At 45.2% G+C, this 17,016-nt stretch overlaps 3 protein-coding genes across 3 annotated transcripts; all 3 read right to left on the bottom strand.

Annotated features, from left to right (window-relative positions):
• Positions 1–772: 772 nt before the first annotated feature.
• LOC133897740 (uncharacterized) lies at positions 773–2,329 on the bottom strand. Its single transcript, XM_062338557.1, has 2 exons — positions 2,194–2,329; positions 773–2,102 (listed from the first exon to the last, which is right to left on the bottom strand). The coding sequence occupies exon 2, from the start codon at positions 1,996–1,998 to the stop codon at positions 1,429–1,431; it is 570 nt and encodes a 189-aa protein (XP_062194541.1). The 5' UTR covers positions 1,999–2,102; positions 2,194–2,329; the 3' UTR covers positions 773–1,428.
• LOC133897741 (uncharacterized) lies at positions 2,295–3,114 on the bottom strand. The gene is made up of 2 exons (XM_062338559.1): positions 2,783–3,114; positions 2,295–2,660 (listed from the first exon to the last, which is right to left on the bottom strand). Exons 1-2 carry the CDS (start codon positions 3,111–3,113, stop codon positions 2,431–2,433), a joined length of 561 nt encoding a protein of 186 aa, XP_062194543.1. The 5' UTR covers position 3,114; the 3' UTR covers positions 2,295–2,430.
• Positions 3,115–10,488: 7,374 nt separating this feature from the next.
• On the bottom strand, positions 10,489–14,117 carry LOC133896736 (zinc finger protein WIP2-like). Its single transcript, XM_062337340.1, has 2 exons — positions 13,342–14,117; positions 10,489–11,111 (listed from the first exon to the last, which is right to left on the bottom strand). The coding sequence occupies exons 1-2, from the start codon at positions 14,065–14,067 to the stop codon at positions 10,638–10,640; spliced, it is 1,200 nt and encodes a 399-aa protein (XP_062193324.1). The 5' UTR covers positions 14,068–14,117; the 3' UTR covers positions 10,489–10,637.
• Positions 14,118–17,016: the final 2,899 nt, after the last annotated feature.

Here is a 17,016-nt window from a genome sequence, read left to right as displayed (position 1 = left end):
ACAACAATGGTTTGAAACTGGGTTGAAGAATCGGATTGGAACCGAGATCTGAATTGGTTTGGTTCGGCTTGGGTGGAGAAAGCTAAGTGGGCTGGATCGGTTTGGGGGAACAGCAAAGTATGTGGGCTGTGTTGGTTTCGGAAGTAGGCTAAGGTTTGAATGGTTTGGGGTGGGTTTGGCTCGATTTCACACCATTAGCAAGTTTAGCTGCATGTGGGCCAATCGAACAGAAAAGAAAAATACAAGGTGGCCAATCTGCGACGGACAGGCAGTGCGTGCGAGAGCGATCGCCGATCGGGATAGGCAGATGCCCTCCTCGCGGGAGAAAAGACGTACAGGAAGAGCAGCAGCTTTCCCCCAGCTCGCGTCGCGCAACTGGCATCCCCGAACACGAGACCCCAGCTATTTCGTGCGGATAGTATGGCTGTGATCAGACCACGCGCGAGGTAGGCCAGCAGCCAGCAGAGCTCAGCTAGCTAACCGCAGAGGTTGGAAGACAGTCGCGATCACGGTCGCACGGTTGACTGCGCGCGCTGCCGACATCGGATCGGTCGGCCGGCCTGCAGCTACGGAACTGCGAGCTGCGTAGCGCACCAGAAAATGCAAGGCTGGTCTAATAGGTAGGCTAAGAAGTAGATAGAAATTGGACACTTGTTATTATAGAAAAGAGAGTTTTTTTTAATAAGATCTTATAAAATTTGTTTTTAAAAAATAAATTTTATAAATAATTGAACTGAGAAGAAGAGAAAATACACTTATCGCAGGCAGAGGGTCCTCTCTCTGCTCGGAAGGGTGAGCTCGAGCACAGTTCGAGTGATATGACAGGTCAAGCAGCCAGCTAGATCGCTACAAAGATAGCGTACGTTTTAGGCTGTCTTTATCGACGAACAATCCTCAGGTCGGGACTCGGGAGCATGAGAGCCAAGAAGGCAAGATCCGGCGAGATATTATTTGTAGTACTAGCTCTGTGACACATCACCCAATTGTACAGGCTACCAGCAGCAGATCAGTCAGATGGTTCAGGCGGATAGTAGATAACTATCCGGGATACCTGGAATCACGAACTGTATGCTGGCGGCGACTGCTGGTGCTGCTTCAGATCAGGCTTGAAGTTCAGATATTTTTTTTCAGGTTTTGAGACTGCAGCTTTTGCTGTCCTTCACTCGTAAATTTAGTCTCGAAATTGTTCGAATTGTGCAAAGAATAACTACTGTTCAGCACTTCAGCGTCCAAAAACACAATGTTGTTCTTCAGTCATCTGCTTCGCCTGTACAGAGCAGGCGAAGATACGCACACGCGAAGATATGTCGAAATTTTCACTTCTTACTCACGCGGAGTATTCACATATTACCAAATCTGCACACGCACACTGACAAGCATCAGCATTCGCAAGAACCGCGCTTCATCAACACTCCGCTTCTACCTCGGTCACTGAAGCGAGTCCTGCTCTGCGAGATCATCGCAGATCCTCTCCACGACCTCCCGCCCCTTGGCCGCATTCTGGGCGAACCTCTCCGCGCAGCGCCGCTCCACAAGCTCGGCCACCTTGGCCGCCACGGCGGCCAGCGGCGCGCACCGGATGGTTGTCTCCTGCCGGAACAGCGTCCATTCGTCCGGCCGCACTGGGTGGGGCGCGTAGCTGCACCGCTCCTCCACGTCCACAAGCCCCCGGAGGCTGGCGTTGCGGGAGACCACCCGCATGTCGCGCGCGGGCGCGTCCACGTCTGTACTCTCGACGCAGAGCACCACGTCGCCCGCGCCGGCTGAAGCGAGGCGGCGGAGGAGGAACGGGATCGGCGGGGCACGCCCCGCGATGGCGCGAACGGCGCGGAGGTGCCCCGAGCGCGGGTCGACGTCGCGGGACAGCGTGTGCACATCGATGATGTGGCAGAGCGCGGCGGCGCGCGCGGCAGGGTCCGTGAACTTGCGCCACGCCGCGGCGGTGACGCGGTGCCAGGGGTGGTGGTACACGTGCTCCTGCGTGTAGGAGACCACCATGCCGTGTTGGCGTGTTCGCAGGCGGCAAGACCGGAGGGGAAGGACGAGAGGAGCTGGCGAGAGCGATGGCCAGGGCGGAGCCGTGGAGGAAGTTGCGACAGCAACTTTAGGAATGGAAGCGGGGATCTTTGAGTCATGCAGCCGTGGGGTGTCGGAAGGTGGAGCAGGAGGAGGGGAAAGGAATATTCGCATTACGTTGGGAATTAAACCTGACTCGCCGAAGTCTTTCTTTCTAGCCTGGGCCCTGGGCCTAGGAAAGATTTCGGCCATTGCACGCAAGTAGAAAGAGGAGGTCGTCGTCAAGCGAAGCCATATTACTTCTAGACCGAAAATTTATCACCCGTCACCACTTGACCTGCATGAAGTTCTACATTTTTTCCCGACTGACGAGTCCATAAAATGTTTGATAGGCGTCTGCGATACAGTACCAGCCTAGAAGAGGGTGTAGCCGTCGTCGTAGGAGACGTGCCACCCGCGTTGGCACGGCGGCGCGTGCTCGTCGCGCTCCTGGCAGCAGCTCCACCGCTTCTTCCAGTTGGCGCGGCCGGTGTTGGGTCGGCTCCCTTCGTCGTTCCACCGGTACACGATGACCCCGCTCTTGTCGCTCCACTCGCCGTCGATCCCCTGGTGCGGTGGCGACAGCGAGAACAGCCCCTTCTCGCCTGCAACGCAAGCAAACACGTCTCGGCTCTCACTCTCAAATCAATGGGCCTCCACACTGTGGCATATGGGTTTCTTCTTCGTTTTTTCTGGCAACGCTTCCAGAGTCCAGCGGAGAGGATACCTGTGACGTGGCCGTGGAAGGCGCAGGCGGCGGGGTGGTTCTCTTCGTCCAGGTACATACCGCCGCACCTCAGGCACCGCTTCCTCTCCTCCTGCTCCTCCGTCGCCGCCGAGGCCGAGCCGCCACCGCCTTGAGTTGCTCTGACTCGCTTGCGCACGGGCTCCCATCGCGTAGCCGCAGCCGTCCGACGAGAAGGGACGCACGGCGGCAGGTGCAGCTTGGGCACTGGTGGCGAGTGTGTCCGGGCCGCCGCGAGCGGAGGGGACGCCATGGCGTTGCCGTGGGATGACAGAGGAATGGCGTCCACATCCTTCCGGTGGTGTGGTCGCATCTCGATGATATTGAAAACGCGATTGGGCTTCTGGGCCTGCCACCCTCCCTCAGCCCACTAACAAAGCTTGAATGCCAGCCCAACAAGGTCCCAAAAATCATGAAGCTGAACATGTTTCTGAACATGTATGACAGGTCTCCAGCTTCAAAATCCAAACCACCCTATTGTATCCATAACTTCGGCTTCATAAATTTTTGGAGTAGCATATCTTATTGTGCAAATCCGTCGTGATATTGTAAGAGTGTTACCAAATACTATACATAAACACAAACGGGCAATTGAAAATTTAACAATCAATTAGCATTCGGACATTGAGACATTCAATAAATAGGAAGAAATGTGATTTTCTGCATTTGAGCTTCAGCATTTGCATTCTACAGTCTAGCATAGTGTCCATGACACTCTCCCTCCACACTCCTCACGAATGGCAGAGTTTTAAATCATACGGCTCAAACCAACCACATTATCTACCGGTGGATGCAAATAGGAAGAAGGTGAAACCATGTAAATAAAAATGTAATAAACAAGATTTGAAGAGCCTAATTGGCATCTATTATTTGCACAAGGACAAGGCCAGGTCAGCTAACGTGTTGCCGACCTCAGGGCTCAATCCGAGAGGGGAGATACAAGCAAGCACCTTGATGAATGATGATGGTGTTTGCGTGTTGCCGACCTCAGGGCTCAGGAGGGGCGGATCCAGGCGGCAGGCGCTGATTCGAGCCGCCGACGACTCCAGGGGTGGGGCGCGGCCGGCAGGGTCGGATTCGACGGGCAAGGTCTCACTCCCTGTCCCCGACCTCGAGCGACCAAGCCTCCGGTAATCCGGTGTCCGGCACCAGGAGGGGCGGAGGGCCAAGGAATCGCGAAATTTGTGTGATGATGTGACATTGTGGGCAGGGATTCCGCCGCCGGGCACCTCTGGCGACCGCCCGACCCCGTCCCGGTGGTGGATCCGCCCCCGATCCTACCGAAGGTTAATGAGTTGGGTCTCCGAAAAAATGGTAGTTCTAAAAACACTCGAGCGTTTCTTGGCCTCTCAACGCTTCACTTTTGGTGCCTCGGATGTGTGCCGAGATTGGCGCTCAGGGATGATGGCTACTTGAGGTAAGAAAACTCGAGCGTTTTTAGATCATCCAACACCTGAATTTCTGTTTACGCCTCAATTATAGTCAGTTTACATACTAGAGTTATAGTTAGTATATATTTGAGTTACAGTAAAAGATATAATATTCAAGTACTGTTGGTGTAAATGAAAAATTCAGGTGTTGGAGTCCCAATAACACTTGATTTTTTTTGCTAGTACGAATCTAGATAAAATCTGAGCTGCACGTCTTAAATTAGCAGGCTAAAAAAATCAGGTGTTGATACGCCGAGAAATACTCAGCGACACATAGACAACTCTGTAGCATCTAGCTCTCTGTATAAGCTATAAGTGTTTCGGTGATTAATAACAGTCGTATCATTATGATTAACATGTTTATTTTAAAGGGTATTAAAAAATTTAGTTCACAATGATGATTAAATATTATTGTCCTTATCACGAGAAGATGAAGAATACTTAGAGTAGTATATTTATCTTTTCTTAGTTTTTTTACCATACTATAAAGAGCGGTTAAGAATAGTAGTTTGAACTAGTAGAGTATAGACTTGTTAAATACATACTTGTGAAGTTCTAGCACTAGGTACCTCAGACAAACCTATGGTTGAGATGTCGAGAAGTTAGAGCTCAAAAAAATTACGAATTGAATGAGCTCAAAAAAATTACGAATTGAATGAGCTCAAAAAAATTTATTCTTACAGGATGGTGTGACGTTCAATGAATTAAACTCATCAGAACATTCTTGTATTAGATCAGAAAGATGATAAGTACACCGGATGATCTGACGATCAAAAAGTTACTCTCACTGGAGTATTTTTTATTGGAAAAATCATAAGTCTTACACTGGTGGTCTGGTGTTAGAGTGGAGAACGCCAGAATATTTCACAGGAGAGGTGCAAATTTTCAGAAGATACAATTATTACTCACAGGATGGTCTGACGTTCACTTAGTAACTTTAGCAGAGCAATTTTTTCAGAGAAGATTTCAACTTCTGTTTTGTGTGGTTCTATACGCCAAATGGTTTGACGTGTGAACAGGAGGCTTCGCAAAAGCATTTTAGAGCAGTAACGACTAGTGACAGCTAACAATGACAAAAGTCTGAAAAAGGTACACACCAGATGGTTCGGTGTATGTGAAATGGTGCACTTTGGATCATCCAACGTTCATAGTAAATGTGAGTGGTTAGGCAAAGACTAGATTTAGACTTCTAGCCTATAAATACCTCCTCATTTTATCTCACTAAGGATTCTTACAAACCTAGAGGAGCGTATACGTTGTGTGTGTCATCAAGAAACAAGAGAGTGCACTAGAGTGATTTGTAAATTTTTAATTGAAGATTAAAGACATCATTAGTGCATAGAGAGTAGCAATTATACATCTAGCTATAGTTTAGATTTGATCTTGGTTAAGTGAAGCTAGTAGTTTGTTATTCTTGATGATTGATAACACCTAACCAATCTTTGGTGATTAGAGATGTTTTGGTGAGGTCTTGTAGTTCTTGTGAAAGCCTCGAGAAAAACAATGTACTTAGTTTGATACCCGCTAATTCAGAGATGAATATGTGATAATCATGAGGGAGCATTTGAGTTTTGGTAGTTTAAGGGGAGCGATATTCTTAGTGGATGCTCTAACGAATACTAGAAAGAGTGTCAACTCCTCGATATCTCAAGAAAAAATCAATATTTTCTTATCCATATTTTACTTTCCCATATTTACTTTGAGTACTTACATTTTTACAAGCTTTCAAATTCCGTATTTGTGTTGGTTACTTGCCTTATCGTGTTGTTACATTTTTTTACATTTTAGTTAAGATTACTAATTGTTTTAAAATTCAATAAAAATTATTTTTAATTAAAGCTCAATTCATTACCTCTTAGGCCATTCCCTCCTTTCAAAACTCGAAAAAGAAAGTACTTGGTCAGCAAGATATGCTCGTCTTACGCTGAATAGCAGTCTCCGTCACTCTCTGAGGAAAGTAACGAAATGTCGTGTCCTAACTGCTAATCCAACTAGAGTATCTGCCATATCTCAAGAGCATACAAAGTTACAAATAGCTTTGCTTGGTTACTTTTGCGAACAATATATATCAACTTTATCTTATCGGCCCAAAAAAAGCATACAAAGTTACTTTTGCGAATAATATATATCAGCCCAACGAATTGCTTTTATTTAGTTAATGTGTCCGCTAACTCAATCTTATAGAATCAACCTGCGGCCGGAAAATCCCTATCGCTTGACTGAAAAATACTCGTTCAAAGACCGAAATTTTTGACAACTGAAAAATCCCTTTCTAATGGCCAGAAAAACCTATTAAGAATTAAAAAACCGACGATCAAAAATCTCCAACGAATTACTAGAAAAAACCCATTAAGAAACTAAAAATACTTACCGTGACCATAAAAATAATATAGTTCATAAAAAAATATGATTTTATGGTTATGGGATTATTTTTACGGTTACGTGAGTTCTCTTGGTTGGGTGGCCAGCCTGCTAAATAGCTTTGAAGGAAATTTTACGATTTACGAGCCTGCAGTTAGACTGTACTCCTACTTTCTTTTTGTTAGGGCAGAGTTAGATGGTACTTTCGCGCACCGGCGTACCCAACTTTTCACGCCAAAGGATGAAGCTGCCTGGGCGGTGACGAGACGTGACATAGCAGGGCAAAGTAACTTGCATTGCATCTCCCAGTTTCTTGCCACGAAAAAAATATTCAGGTGGAAACGGAGTATTTGACAGGCTGAAAAAGATGCAAGTACTGCGTACTACGGCGCAGCGGACGACTGGACGATGAGAGAGAGAGGGAGATCAGACGTGGACCTTGAGTAGAGAGAAGGAAAAGAGTGGAGTTACCCGTGGGTCCGGTACTAGCAGGTTCTGTATCCGAGGGGATAGGGTTCAGATCCAAATTTTCAGTCATCCGACACATTAAGTACCTGATGAAATAGATTGGATTGGGTTTTTATTTTTAATTTTACCTGTGGATACTCACATGTCGCCCAAAATTTATTCTCACAGAGATCCGTGGGTGCCCATTGTGTTTGTCTGTTCTATATTTGAACATCAAATATGTAATAAGTATTAATATTGGTCTGTTGAACATGTTAGATTTGTGTGTAATATGTTATTAGAACTGCTAACTGTTTAGATATACATGTTACTACAAAACTGAACCTGATGAGTACCGAACCCGATGCGCGCCTAACTGGTTCAGATTTAGGTTTTAGTTTTTGCCCATTTGGCAATTCAAATTGAGATTGAGTTGAGGTTAACGGGTTTCGAATTGAACATAATTTTACTTCATCCGGACTGAACCCGACCCGTACTACTGCCAGCCCTATTTCAGTCACGTTGCTGGCCTGACTCTTTCTCCTTTCTGCGACCCGAATCTCCCGGACGCACCACGGTCTACTCGCACAAAGGCAGAGCCGACGGATGCGGTTCTGCCTCTTCCCCTGCTTTGCACGACGGGTCTACGCAAGTCCGGCACCGGTGTTCACAAACGAACCCGCTTCGGGCACTACAAATTCATCCTGACACGCTGCTAAGCTCACTTGATTAAACGAAGGAAATCCTGACAGAAAAAATGTGCATCTGAATGGTGGTGCGGCGTGCATACACTCCAGTCTGAAGTGCACGCAACACCAACGCCACGCTCATCCGTCGCCCGCATGCAAGAACACAGAGCGTCCTCGCGGGAAAGCAACCCCTGCAATAATACGTACTATTACAGGCCCCAATCGCAGCACGATCGCAGGGCCCCCGTTTGATTCCTCCACTTCTGCAGCTTTCCCTTACTATCCAGGAGACGCAAGAAAAGATCATCATTTGACGCGAACGTATCATGGCGTGTGCGTGTATGCATCTGAATGTGACGTTCCATCCATCCATCCATCAAGCTTGCCTGGGCATTTTTTTTGTCGGCCATTCCACGAGCCTCAGGTGCGCCCAAAAAGTTGATCCTCCGTCGATCTATCTCCTCGATCTCATGAAAAAAGAAGATCCGCCGCCATCGACCGGTTGCTTTGTTTCTCTCTCCTCGTCTTTTTACATGCGTGCATGCATGCACAAGTTAGGTCAAGGCTCCATGCAAGTTCCATCATCGGTGGTATATGCGTGTTAAGCTTGGGAGGGAAACCTCCTTGTTTTTGGAAGTATCTCCGGCTACAAAACCTTACGCTTTTCCTTTTTCTGGGGCATGCAAACAATGGGACATGCCTCACAGCCTTTCTGCAGGACGGTCGCACAGAAAAGAACGCAGAGCTATAGTGAAAGCTTGACTGCCACAGGAAGGAGAGGTTTTGATGGTCCACAAGATGATGAATAACAATGAGACATTTTGAGCCATATGCGTTGCCAGATGCAATGCAAACTCGATCTATAGGCAGAGTGCCATGCTAATTAGGAAGCATGGCAAATTTATCCATTTGCATGACACAATAATATTGTGTTGTTTTCTAGGATAAGAATCGCTAGGAAATAATTTTACTAAATCACGCATAGAATTTAATAACTATTTGAATAAAAAGTGAAGGAATCTAGAAAATAGTGTATGTTGTCATGTATTAGCTGTCGCGTTGCCGACTAGATCTATATCACAATACAAGCAGAAGTAGATGGAAAAGAGAGGGACGGTCCCAATTGTTTTGCTTTATTCCACAATGTGGAGAATCATAGGTTAGAGCCGGGAGAACAATTCCTCTAGCAGAAATTTTTAGGGGCCTTATCAGGTAAAAATGGGCAAAGTGTTGAAAACTTAGAAAGTGTTGCTGTAGACGTCGTTTCAATTTGTTGCAACCAATGTGATCATATTTGTTGCAACGAGCAGAAATTGTAGCAACAACATTCAAGTTGTGTAAGGGTTTGTTTGCGCGTGTTGTACTGTACTGGGCTATACTATGGAATTTAGTCAGTTATATTAGAGAAATATTTGCCATTCCTTGTGTGATTTTTACTATTACATATCATAAAATGATGCTTTCAGCTAACATCAACAACTAAAAGTAGAAATAAATAAATGTTTTTGAAAAGCCAGTGCAATGTCAAATGGAGCCTCACACTTCGAAACACTTCACCTGCAATAAATACAAACAACGCCATCAACAATTTTAAAGTTTTCAAAACTTTGTCATTCTCACCGGATATGCCCACAAGTATCAATGCCATATAGACATTACTTGTCAAGTGTCCAGTCTCACGAGGAATTGGTAAACAACAGTTGCAGTGACAGCCTACAAAGGAAATATAATCAAAGACTCAAAGTAAAAGACTAAACATCGATGCATCGGATGTTCATCACAACTTGCAAATGTATTCTCACTCATAATGTCTATGGCAAATTGGCAACGAATTAGGTTCGATGTTCATACTGTTTGAAAAGGGAGGTAGTGAGGGAATGAGATCATCTGACTTAGAGAGTAAAATCACGGGTAAACAGTAGATCTATCGCTACAGTTGCTACAGTATTGTGCTACAGTACAAATGGTACAATATTTTCATGTGCATTGCCGCAGTACTGTTTGCTGTCTCACCGGTTCCGGTAGTGAGACAGGGGTTCACTCCTGCACGAATCTCCAAACCAATGTAACAATAATGATAGAAGAAAAGGTTGTCTCGTGATAGATTCAAAGGCGTGATCGATTGAGATCACATCAACACCATCAATGAGCATCCACTACCAATGTAGTTCTTATGTACTAGCTACACTACTATATAAACCTTAATCACCGTCGGTTCATAATTGACATCACTGTCAGTTTTTGAATTAGCACTAAACAATCGATAATGATAATATATTCAAAATTATCGTTATCGGTTGAATTGGTAGTGATACTCTTTACCTATTTTGGTTCGTGACATGAATAAATAGTGATATCATAACTACCATTGTCAATTTTAATTAATTTTAAACCAGCAGTAATGATTCCATATCTTAAAATGCAAAATATAAACCGATAATAATAAGTGATACACCTACCGGTTCTTACCACTCAATGATTATTTAACCGTTAGATATTGTAAATTGATAGAGATACTTTATCACTATCAATTTTAGCGGGACGAAGGTGACGGTGGATTGGAGTTTATGTGGGAGTGATAGATGATTCCTACTACAGCTAGGAGCAGAGGACAAGTCGACCACATGATGCTGCCGTACTTACACGTGCCCTGATGAATTCACACTCCAACTAACACAGTATGTACCTAAGAGCAAATAGAAAAGAACAGCAGAAAAAAAAAGAGCAAATAGAAAAGAACAGCAGAAAAAAAAAAGAGCAAAGAGAAAAGAACAGCAGCAATGAAATAAAAGATCATCTCAACTCTTTATAGTACAACACATATTGTTTTGCACGTACGTGCACAGGCTGGCCTGGCCTCTCATATGGTCTGTGTGTACATATGATCGATCAGCAGGTGAGAGAGCTCGTTCAATCAATCGATCGCATCGGCCTGGCCACCGCCGCGGCGCCGTCGTGTTCGACATCCGAGACGGCCCCGTCCTCGTCCTCGTCAAGGCCGCTGCATCCGCCGCCGCCGACGGCGCCGTGTCCGTGGCCGAAGGCGCGGGCGTGGTCCTTGAGCGAGCGCTTGTGCTTGAACTCGGAGCCGCAGAGGCAGTACCAGAGCCTGCCGCAGTTCTTCTCGTGCGTGCGCCAGTCTCCCTTGACGGCGAAGGCCTTGCCGCAGCGGCGGCACAGGAAGGGCTTCAGCCCGTGCTTGCGCTTGTAGTGCGTCTGCAGCGTGCGGAAGTCCTTGAGCGGCTTAGCGCGCGGGTGGTCAATGTTGTTGCGGCACCCCGGCGCGCAGCAGTAGCACGGCAGCCGCAGCATCGCCGTCGGCTGGATGCCGCGCAGCGACTCCGGGCCCTTGCGGTACTGCGACCCGTGGCCCCACATGTGCATCTGCAGTAAAATCATATCATTGATCACACACGCACGAACATACTACATGCGTATGTACGTACGATCAAAAGCACACAACAATCAACACATGTATACCTGTACCATGTACACTAGTGCTAGTACTACAAGGGAAACAACATGCATTATCTGATCACTCAATCCAGTGATTAATCAGTAATTGCTGTACATGAAGTGAACTAACTATATATACATGGCGATGGCATAGCTGATAGCTTACATGATCAATATGCTGCAATTTCAGGTAGGGTGTTCATGTGATCATGCATGCATGAGGTAAAACCAACTGTACTATACTCCAGTACATTCATTTTCTCTACATTGGCCTCAAACAACAGTATTCTCTTACTATAGCACAAATATTTTTTTCCCCTTGCAGCGTGCAGCGGCAGCAGGTCAGCAAGTGAAACCGGAGAAGCCGAATGAGTGCCGAGGCCTACCTAGCTTCTGAAAGCGAGAGGGCTCTGGCTAGCTTCCAGGCTAGAGCCAGACCATTGCTTGTGTGTTTGTGTTTCTTTCGGAAGAGAGCTGAGCTGAGAGAGAAAGAGAGTGGTCTACTGGTCTACCGTGCACTACGTGATTGCGTCTGTGCACAGTGAGTGTGGCAGGGACGGCATAGCTAAGCTACAGCAAAGAGTACCGCACATCTCTTGCAGTTCTTGGGAGACGTGAAGGAGGCAGCGAATCCCAGGTCAATGCTTGATTAGATTGCAGAGAAATAGTAATCAAAGAAAATGAAGTTTGTTGTCCTGAGCTACTGATCAATCAATCATCCTATCTGGACAAAGCTAATACTACAAGGTCAAAATCTAGATTATTGCTAAGGAGTGGTAGTGGACTGGAAGATCAGGTCAGTGTTGTAGAAGAAAGTAGCGGCCGGCCATGGCCTGCAGCATCCACTTACGCGTCAGGTATTCAGATCAGACACGCACTATCTGATGGCCGAGCATGCATGCATGTTCATCTGTTTCCATGGCCAGATACACCATGCTTATGTGATGAACAAGCGCTGCATGCATGCAAGCATTTCGAAACGAAAGACGAAGAGAAATCAGCAAAGGCGAAGAGATCGATCTTCACTGGGATCTCCACAGCGCCACCCAGCACTTGCCTGCATGCGGATCCAAAGGAAAGACGAACTCCCGGCAAAGCTAACGCGTCCCACAAAAGCACTAAAGTTGCATGTATGCATGGCTTCTCCTGGCCATGCCTGTCTTGTTAAATCACACGAAAAAGGCGCCCACTGCGGCCTTCTGAGAGCTTAATCTCCGGTAAGGGACCGGCCAGACACGAGCACGTATGTATCTGGCATTGCTAGCTACTACAGTACCTCACTAGCTACCTCCTCTTTCACATGAGCAGCTAAACCAAGAGACACGCACCATGGACGAAGAACTGTTTGCTCCTTCAGAATTGCTTTGTCCAAACGAAACAGCACGAGGATATGTATCTATGCTACTTCAAACAAAAAGAAGGAAGATTTGTACATGTAGCTGACTTTGGATCAACATATATGGATCATTTGAGATTTGATATATCGCATTAATTCCAAGATCAGATCATTATTACACTAGTAAGTATCTACACGAGAAAAATATATGTAACACTGCGAAGTGTTGTAGTACTTATAGAGTTTCAGAGTTTCATTGACAGGTCGATCGAAGCTATTGCTTGCAACAGCATACGGTAATAAAGGGGTCAAAAGTTAGAACTCAAGAGAAATTCAGACGTATTGTTCCACTTTGTCATGACAATGGAACCGAATATTTACAGCAACAAGCTGTTATGGGTTCCGTTCAAGTTCATTTCACAACTTGTTTCACAACTGTAGAGACTTTATCTAACCTACTGCCACATAATTTATTGTTAGGTAATTCCAATTATTGGGGATCGACATATATGTTCTGGTTGCCGAAGAAACTATCAACCCCAGAATTATTTTTGTCTCAAACAGCCAAAAAAAACTGAATAAAGGAGGCACTCAGGAACAATTTTATTGATCACGGTAGAAAGGAATATATCCTAAAGAAAATTGAGGATCATGCACTAGTTCAGTTTGTAAATCGTAATTTCCTTTGAGATTATTTTGTTAGTAGTTCCAAACAAAATAAAGCCATAAAAGAGAGGAGAAAAGATCCGTGCGTTAGATGCAGCAGCTGCAAGAACGAAGAGCGGCAACACTGAACTCATGAACTTTTGGCTAACGGCTCACCTGCATGTTGTTGTATCGGTTGAAGGTCTTGAAACAGACGGGGCAGGAGAACTGGGTCGGCCCGATGAGGATCTGCGACGGCGTCGGGATCCAGTATTGCCCCTTGTTCAGCCGCCCGATCGGCGTCGACGGGAACCCTAGCGGCGGCGCCGCGGCCTCCTCGTCCTCCTCCCCGCCGCCGCCGTTCTCAGCACCATTCCTCCCATCGTCCTCCTCGATGCCGTCGTCCTGCCTGCGGGCGCCCGAGATCCCCGAGACGAGGTCTGCCGCGCCGGCGCTATTCGTCGGCAGGCCGATGCGCAGCGTCACCATTACGTCGCCCGCCGCGGAGCCGGAGCCGGCGGTGGCCTCCGCGTCCATCGAGTCGCGGGCCGCCTTGGCGTTCAGATCGGCGAAGAGCCCTCCCAAGCGCTGCTGGCCGTGGTTACTACTCGCGGGACCCTCCACCTCCTCTTCCTCCGCGTCCGCGTCCTCGTCAGAATCCACCGCTGCCCGCCCGCGCTGCTCTACTTGTCGCGTGAGACCGCGCGAGGCGGGGGCGAGCGAGAGGAGGGGCAGGGCTTCCCGGAGCGGGGGCGAGGACGGGGCAGACGGCGGCGGCGCCATCGGGGCAGGCGACAGTGTAGGGAAGAAAGGGAGCGAGTAGGCGGCAGACGGCGCGGGGTGGTAGTGGTAGCGGTGGTGGTGGGGGTGGCTCTTGAAGAAGCTCGTGTATGGGTTCTCCATGACGCGGCAGCTGCTAGTAGCTTGCGCTCACTTATCGGCCACTACTAGCTCCTGCTATAGTTAGGCACTGGTGTGCTCTGTGCGGCGAGGGGTTATTATAGGGTGGGTGGGTGAACACGAAAATTCCAATAAACACGAGGCCGTATGAAAATTTATTTGGGTTAGGAGTTATATTTGGCGTGTAAGTGAAAAAATAATTATAAATTAAATGAGAGAATCAATGGATAAATGGTCGAGATGAACCGTATGTACTAAAGCATATCAAGTTGTAGATTCGTGACTGGGTGCACGTGTGAGAGGATGGGTACGACAGGTCCGGCCTGATATTTCGGTGGTCTAGAGTGAGATTAAAAATAAGATCTTATTATTAAATATAAATCGCACATATCTAATTTTTTCAATTTTTAGATCAATATACACAGTATACATATATATGAGATCTTTGGATTTCGGGGCCCGGAGCGACCACCCCGCTCGACCCCCCCCCCCCCCCCCGGGGTCGGCCCTGGGTACGAGTGAAGTATTCAATGTGGAGCTTCGATTGTCTAGTGCAGGTAATGCTTGGACTAGAAGAGGAACTGTGCGTGGTGTTGTTTCTTTGTCAGGATGGAGTGCCTTCCATTTTGAAGGCACTACACCATTATCAAGCCACTCGGGTATTTTAGAGTTATTAGAACCTGACTTTTTTAACCATTGGATCTTGCTTTTCTCTGGCTGAGATTTGGTCTCACTTGCTAGTAGACAAAAATTCGGGTATTTTTTGGGACTCCAATACCCGAAATTTTATTCACAACAACACTACATTTTTAAAAAAAATATTATAACTCTGATGTAAATAAACAATAACTCCAGTATAAATTGACTGTAACTGTAGGTATCAACAAAATTGATGTGTTACAGGGTAAAAAACACATGAATTTATTTTACCTCCAACCCCTAACGCCCTTAAGCACAAATCACAATATAATCTGAAGGCTACAAAATTCAGACGATGAAGGCCTCTAAAACACTCAGGTCAAATTTAGCATTCCCCTATATATCTACCCATTCATTCATCGAACTTGTGGGAATCTCAGGTGGATAAATGCTGTGCCATCTGGTCTAGTTCAATGAGATCAAAAACTTTGTTTAAATGTACATGCTTTATTTTGAATATAGGATTTTTCCAGTTCCAACGGATAGTATTGAACTGTTGGTTCCTCTGAACCCTAAAATGTATAAACTAGGTAGGTAACCTCTTAATGTAAATGGTCTAAATATTCTTTTTCTTTAGTTAACTCTGCCAATTCACTTGATTGAAAAACGGGCTAATTGACAATATTTATATCTACTTGGATTTGTCTCCAAACAAAAACTCAGGTTATGCTAACCAACAGTCTTATTAGCCTGGCTAGTCTAGCAATTTTAGGAATAAGAAGAATTTTCAACCATCATTACATCAATGGATGAAGTCAATATGTCTAAGCACAACAGACAGAGAAAAAAAGAGAGATTACTTTGAGAAACTATTACCGGTGCCTGATAAGTAGCAAACCAAGTCAATTTAACCTTGAGACTATATATCCAAACTTCCATGGCTTTGCTTTGGCATCTAGGTTGGTCAGGCGGGAACCAAATGTGCATATTCCCTCCAGAGGCACCAAAAAAAAGTTCTTATGGACACTGACATGATCTCTAACATCCAAATTAGACCAGTAGTTTGTGTAACGGACGGGATTCTGAAGCCTAGTAATCAAAACTATGAAAGATTTGTTTAGAGAAAACTACGCACATTGTTTTCATATACGTTCAATCTCAAAGATAATGGCAGAGAGGCGGTGGGTACGGGATCTCTTCTTCTTCCTCCTTCATCTCCACCTTATCTTCCTTATTTTCTTCTCACTAATATATAATACCAAATATGTGACGGTGATATTATAGATATTTTAAGAAAACAATGGAGATGAACGAGGAGGAAAAAGAGAGACCCCTACCCACGGGCTCTAGTCCGTCACTATCCTTAAGATTGAACATATATGAAAACAATGTAGATAGATTGAACATATATGAAAACAATGTAGATTGATTGAACATATATGAAAATAAGGTAGTCTTCTCCTAAAAAACCTTCATAATATTTTTTAACATAGACGTTTCTAAGTAAAAACTATGTGATATTTTTTTTTAAAATTTATAATGATATTTTCAAAATTCATCACTTTTCATACAAAGTTGAATTGAGACAAATTTTATATGAAAAGTATAATTCTCGATGAGATCTACAACTTTATAGATAGTGACTTTTTTGTTTGATGTCATCTATGTGACTAAATCTAATTTATAACTAATTTGACATCAATAACTTATCAGGTTCGACTTCTTCCCGTGTAGATAGTGTATAGTGTAGAGGTGGTCTGGGTGTAAATTTTTATTATTACTTTTCAGCGCTAAAAAGTGGGTTTTTGTTTGAAAACCATCTATAATAACTCCACTTATCATAAATAATTTTACTTTAGAATCATATGTGACAACATACATCCTAAACAGTTCCGATCTTTAGCCGTACATCTATGATTAGGAAGATCATTCATATATACTTTAGGGCGGATGGAAAGAAAACCATATTAGATATGTGTGGGGCCATATGGAAGAAAGCATTTTGTAGTAGTGTCTCCTTCCTCTCCCGAGTAGAGTCAACCCCACCCCCGGCGATAAACTATAGTCAATGGTACTCTAAGAAACACGTACTAAAATAAAGTGGGTACCTATTTGAGATGGAAATTCATCTATGTTTCTAGGTACAATACGTGGTATACATGTATTGCTTAATGTTTGGTCCAATATTTAAACTTTTTGACGGTTTATCGTATTCTTCATCAGCACGGTTGATTCATGTACACATCAGCTACTCACCGTCTCGTTTTCTCAGGTCAGGGCTCACCAGTCCTGGATTAATGACGGGTGCTATTT

This window comes from Phragmites australis, chromosome 17 (genome assembly GCF_958298935.1).
Source record: "Phragmites australis chromosome 17, lpPhrAust1.1, whole genome shotgun sequence".
NCBI classification, from domain to species: Eukaryota; Viridiplantae; Streptophyta; class Magnoliopsida; order Poales; family Poaceae; genus Phragmites; species Phragmites australis.
Note: the sequence above shows the minus strand (reverse complement) of the source record. Positions and strands in the feature narration are given on the sequence as shown.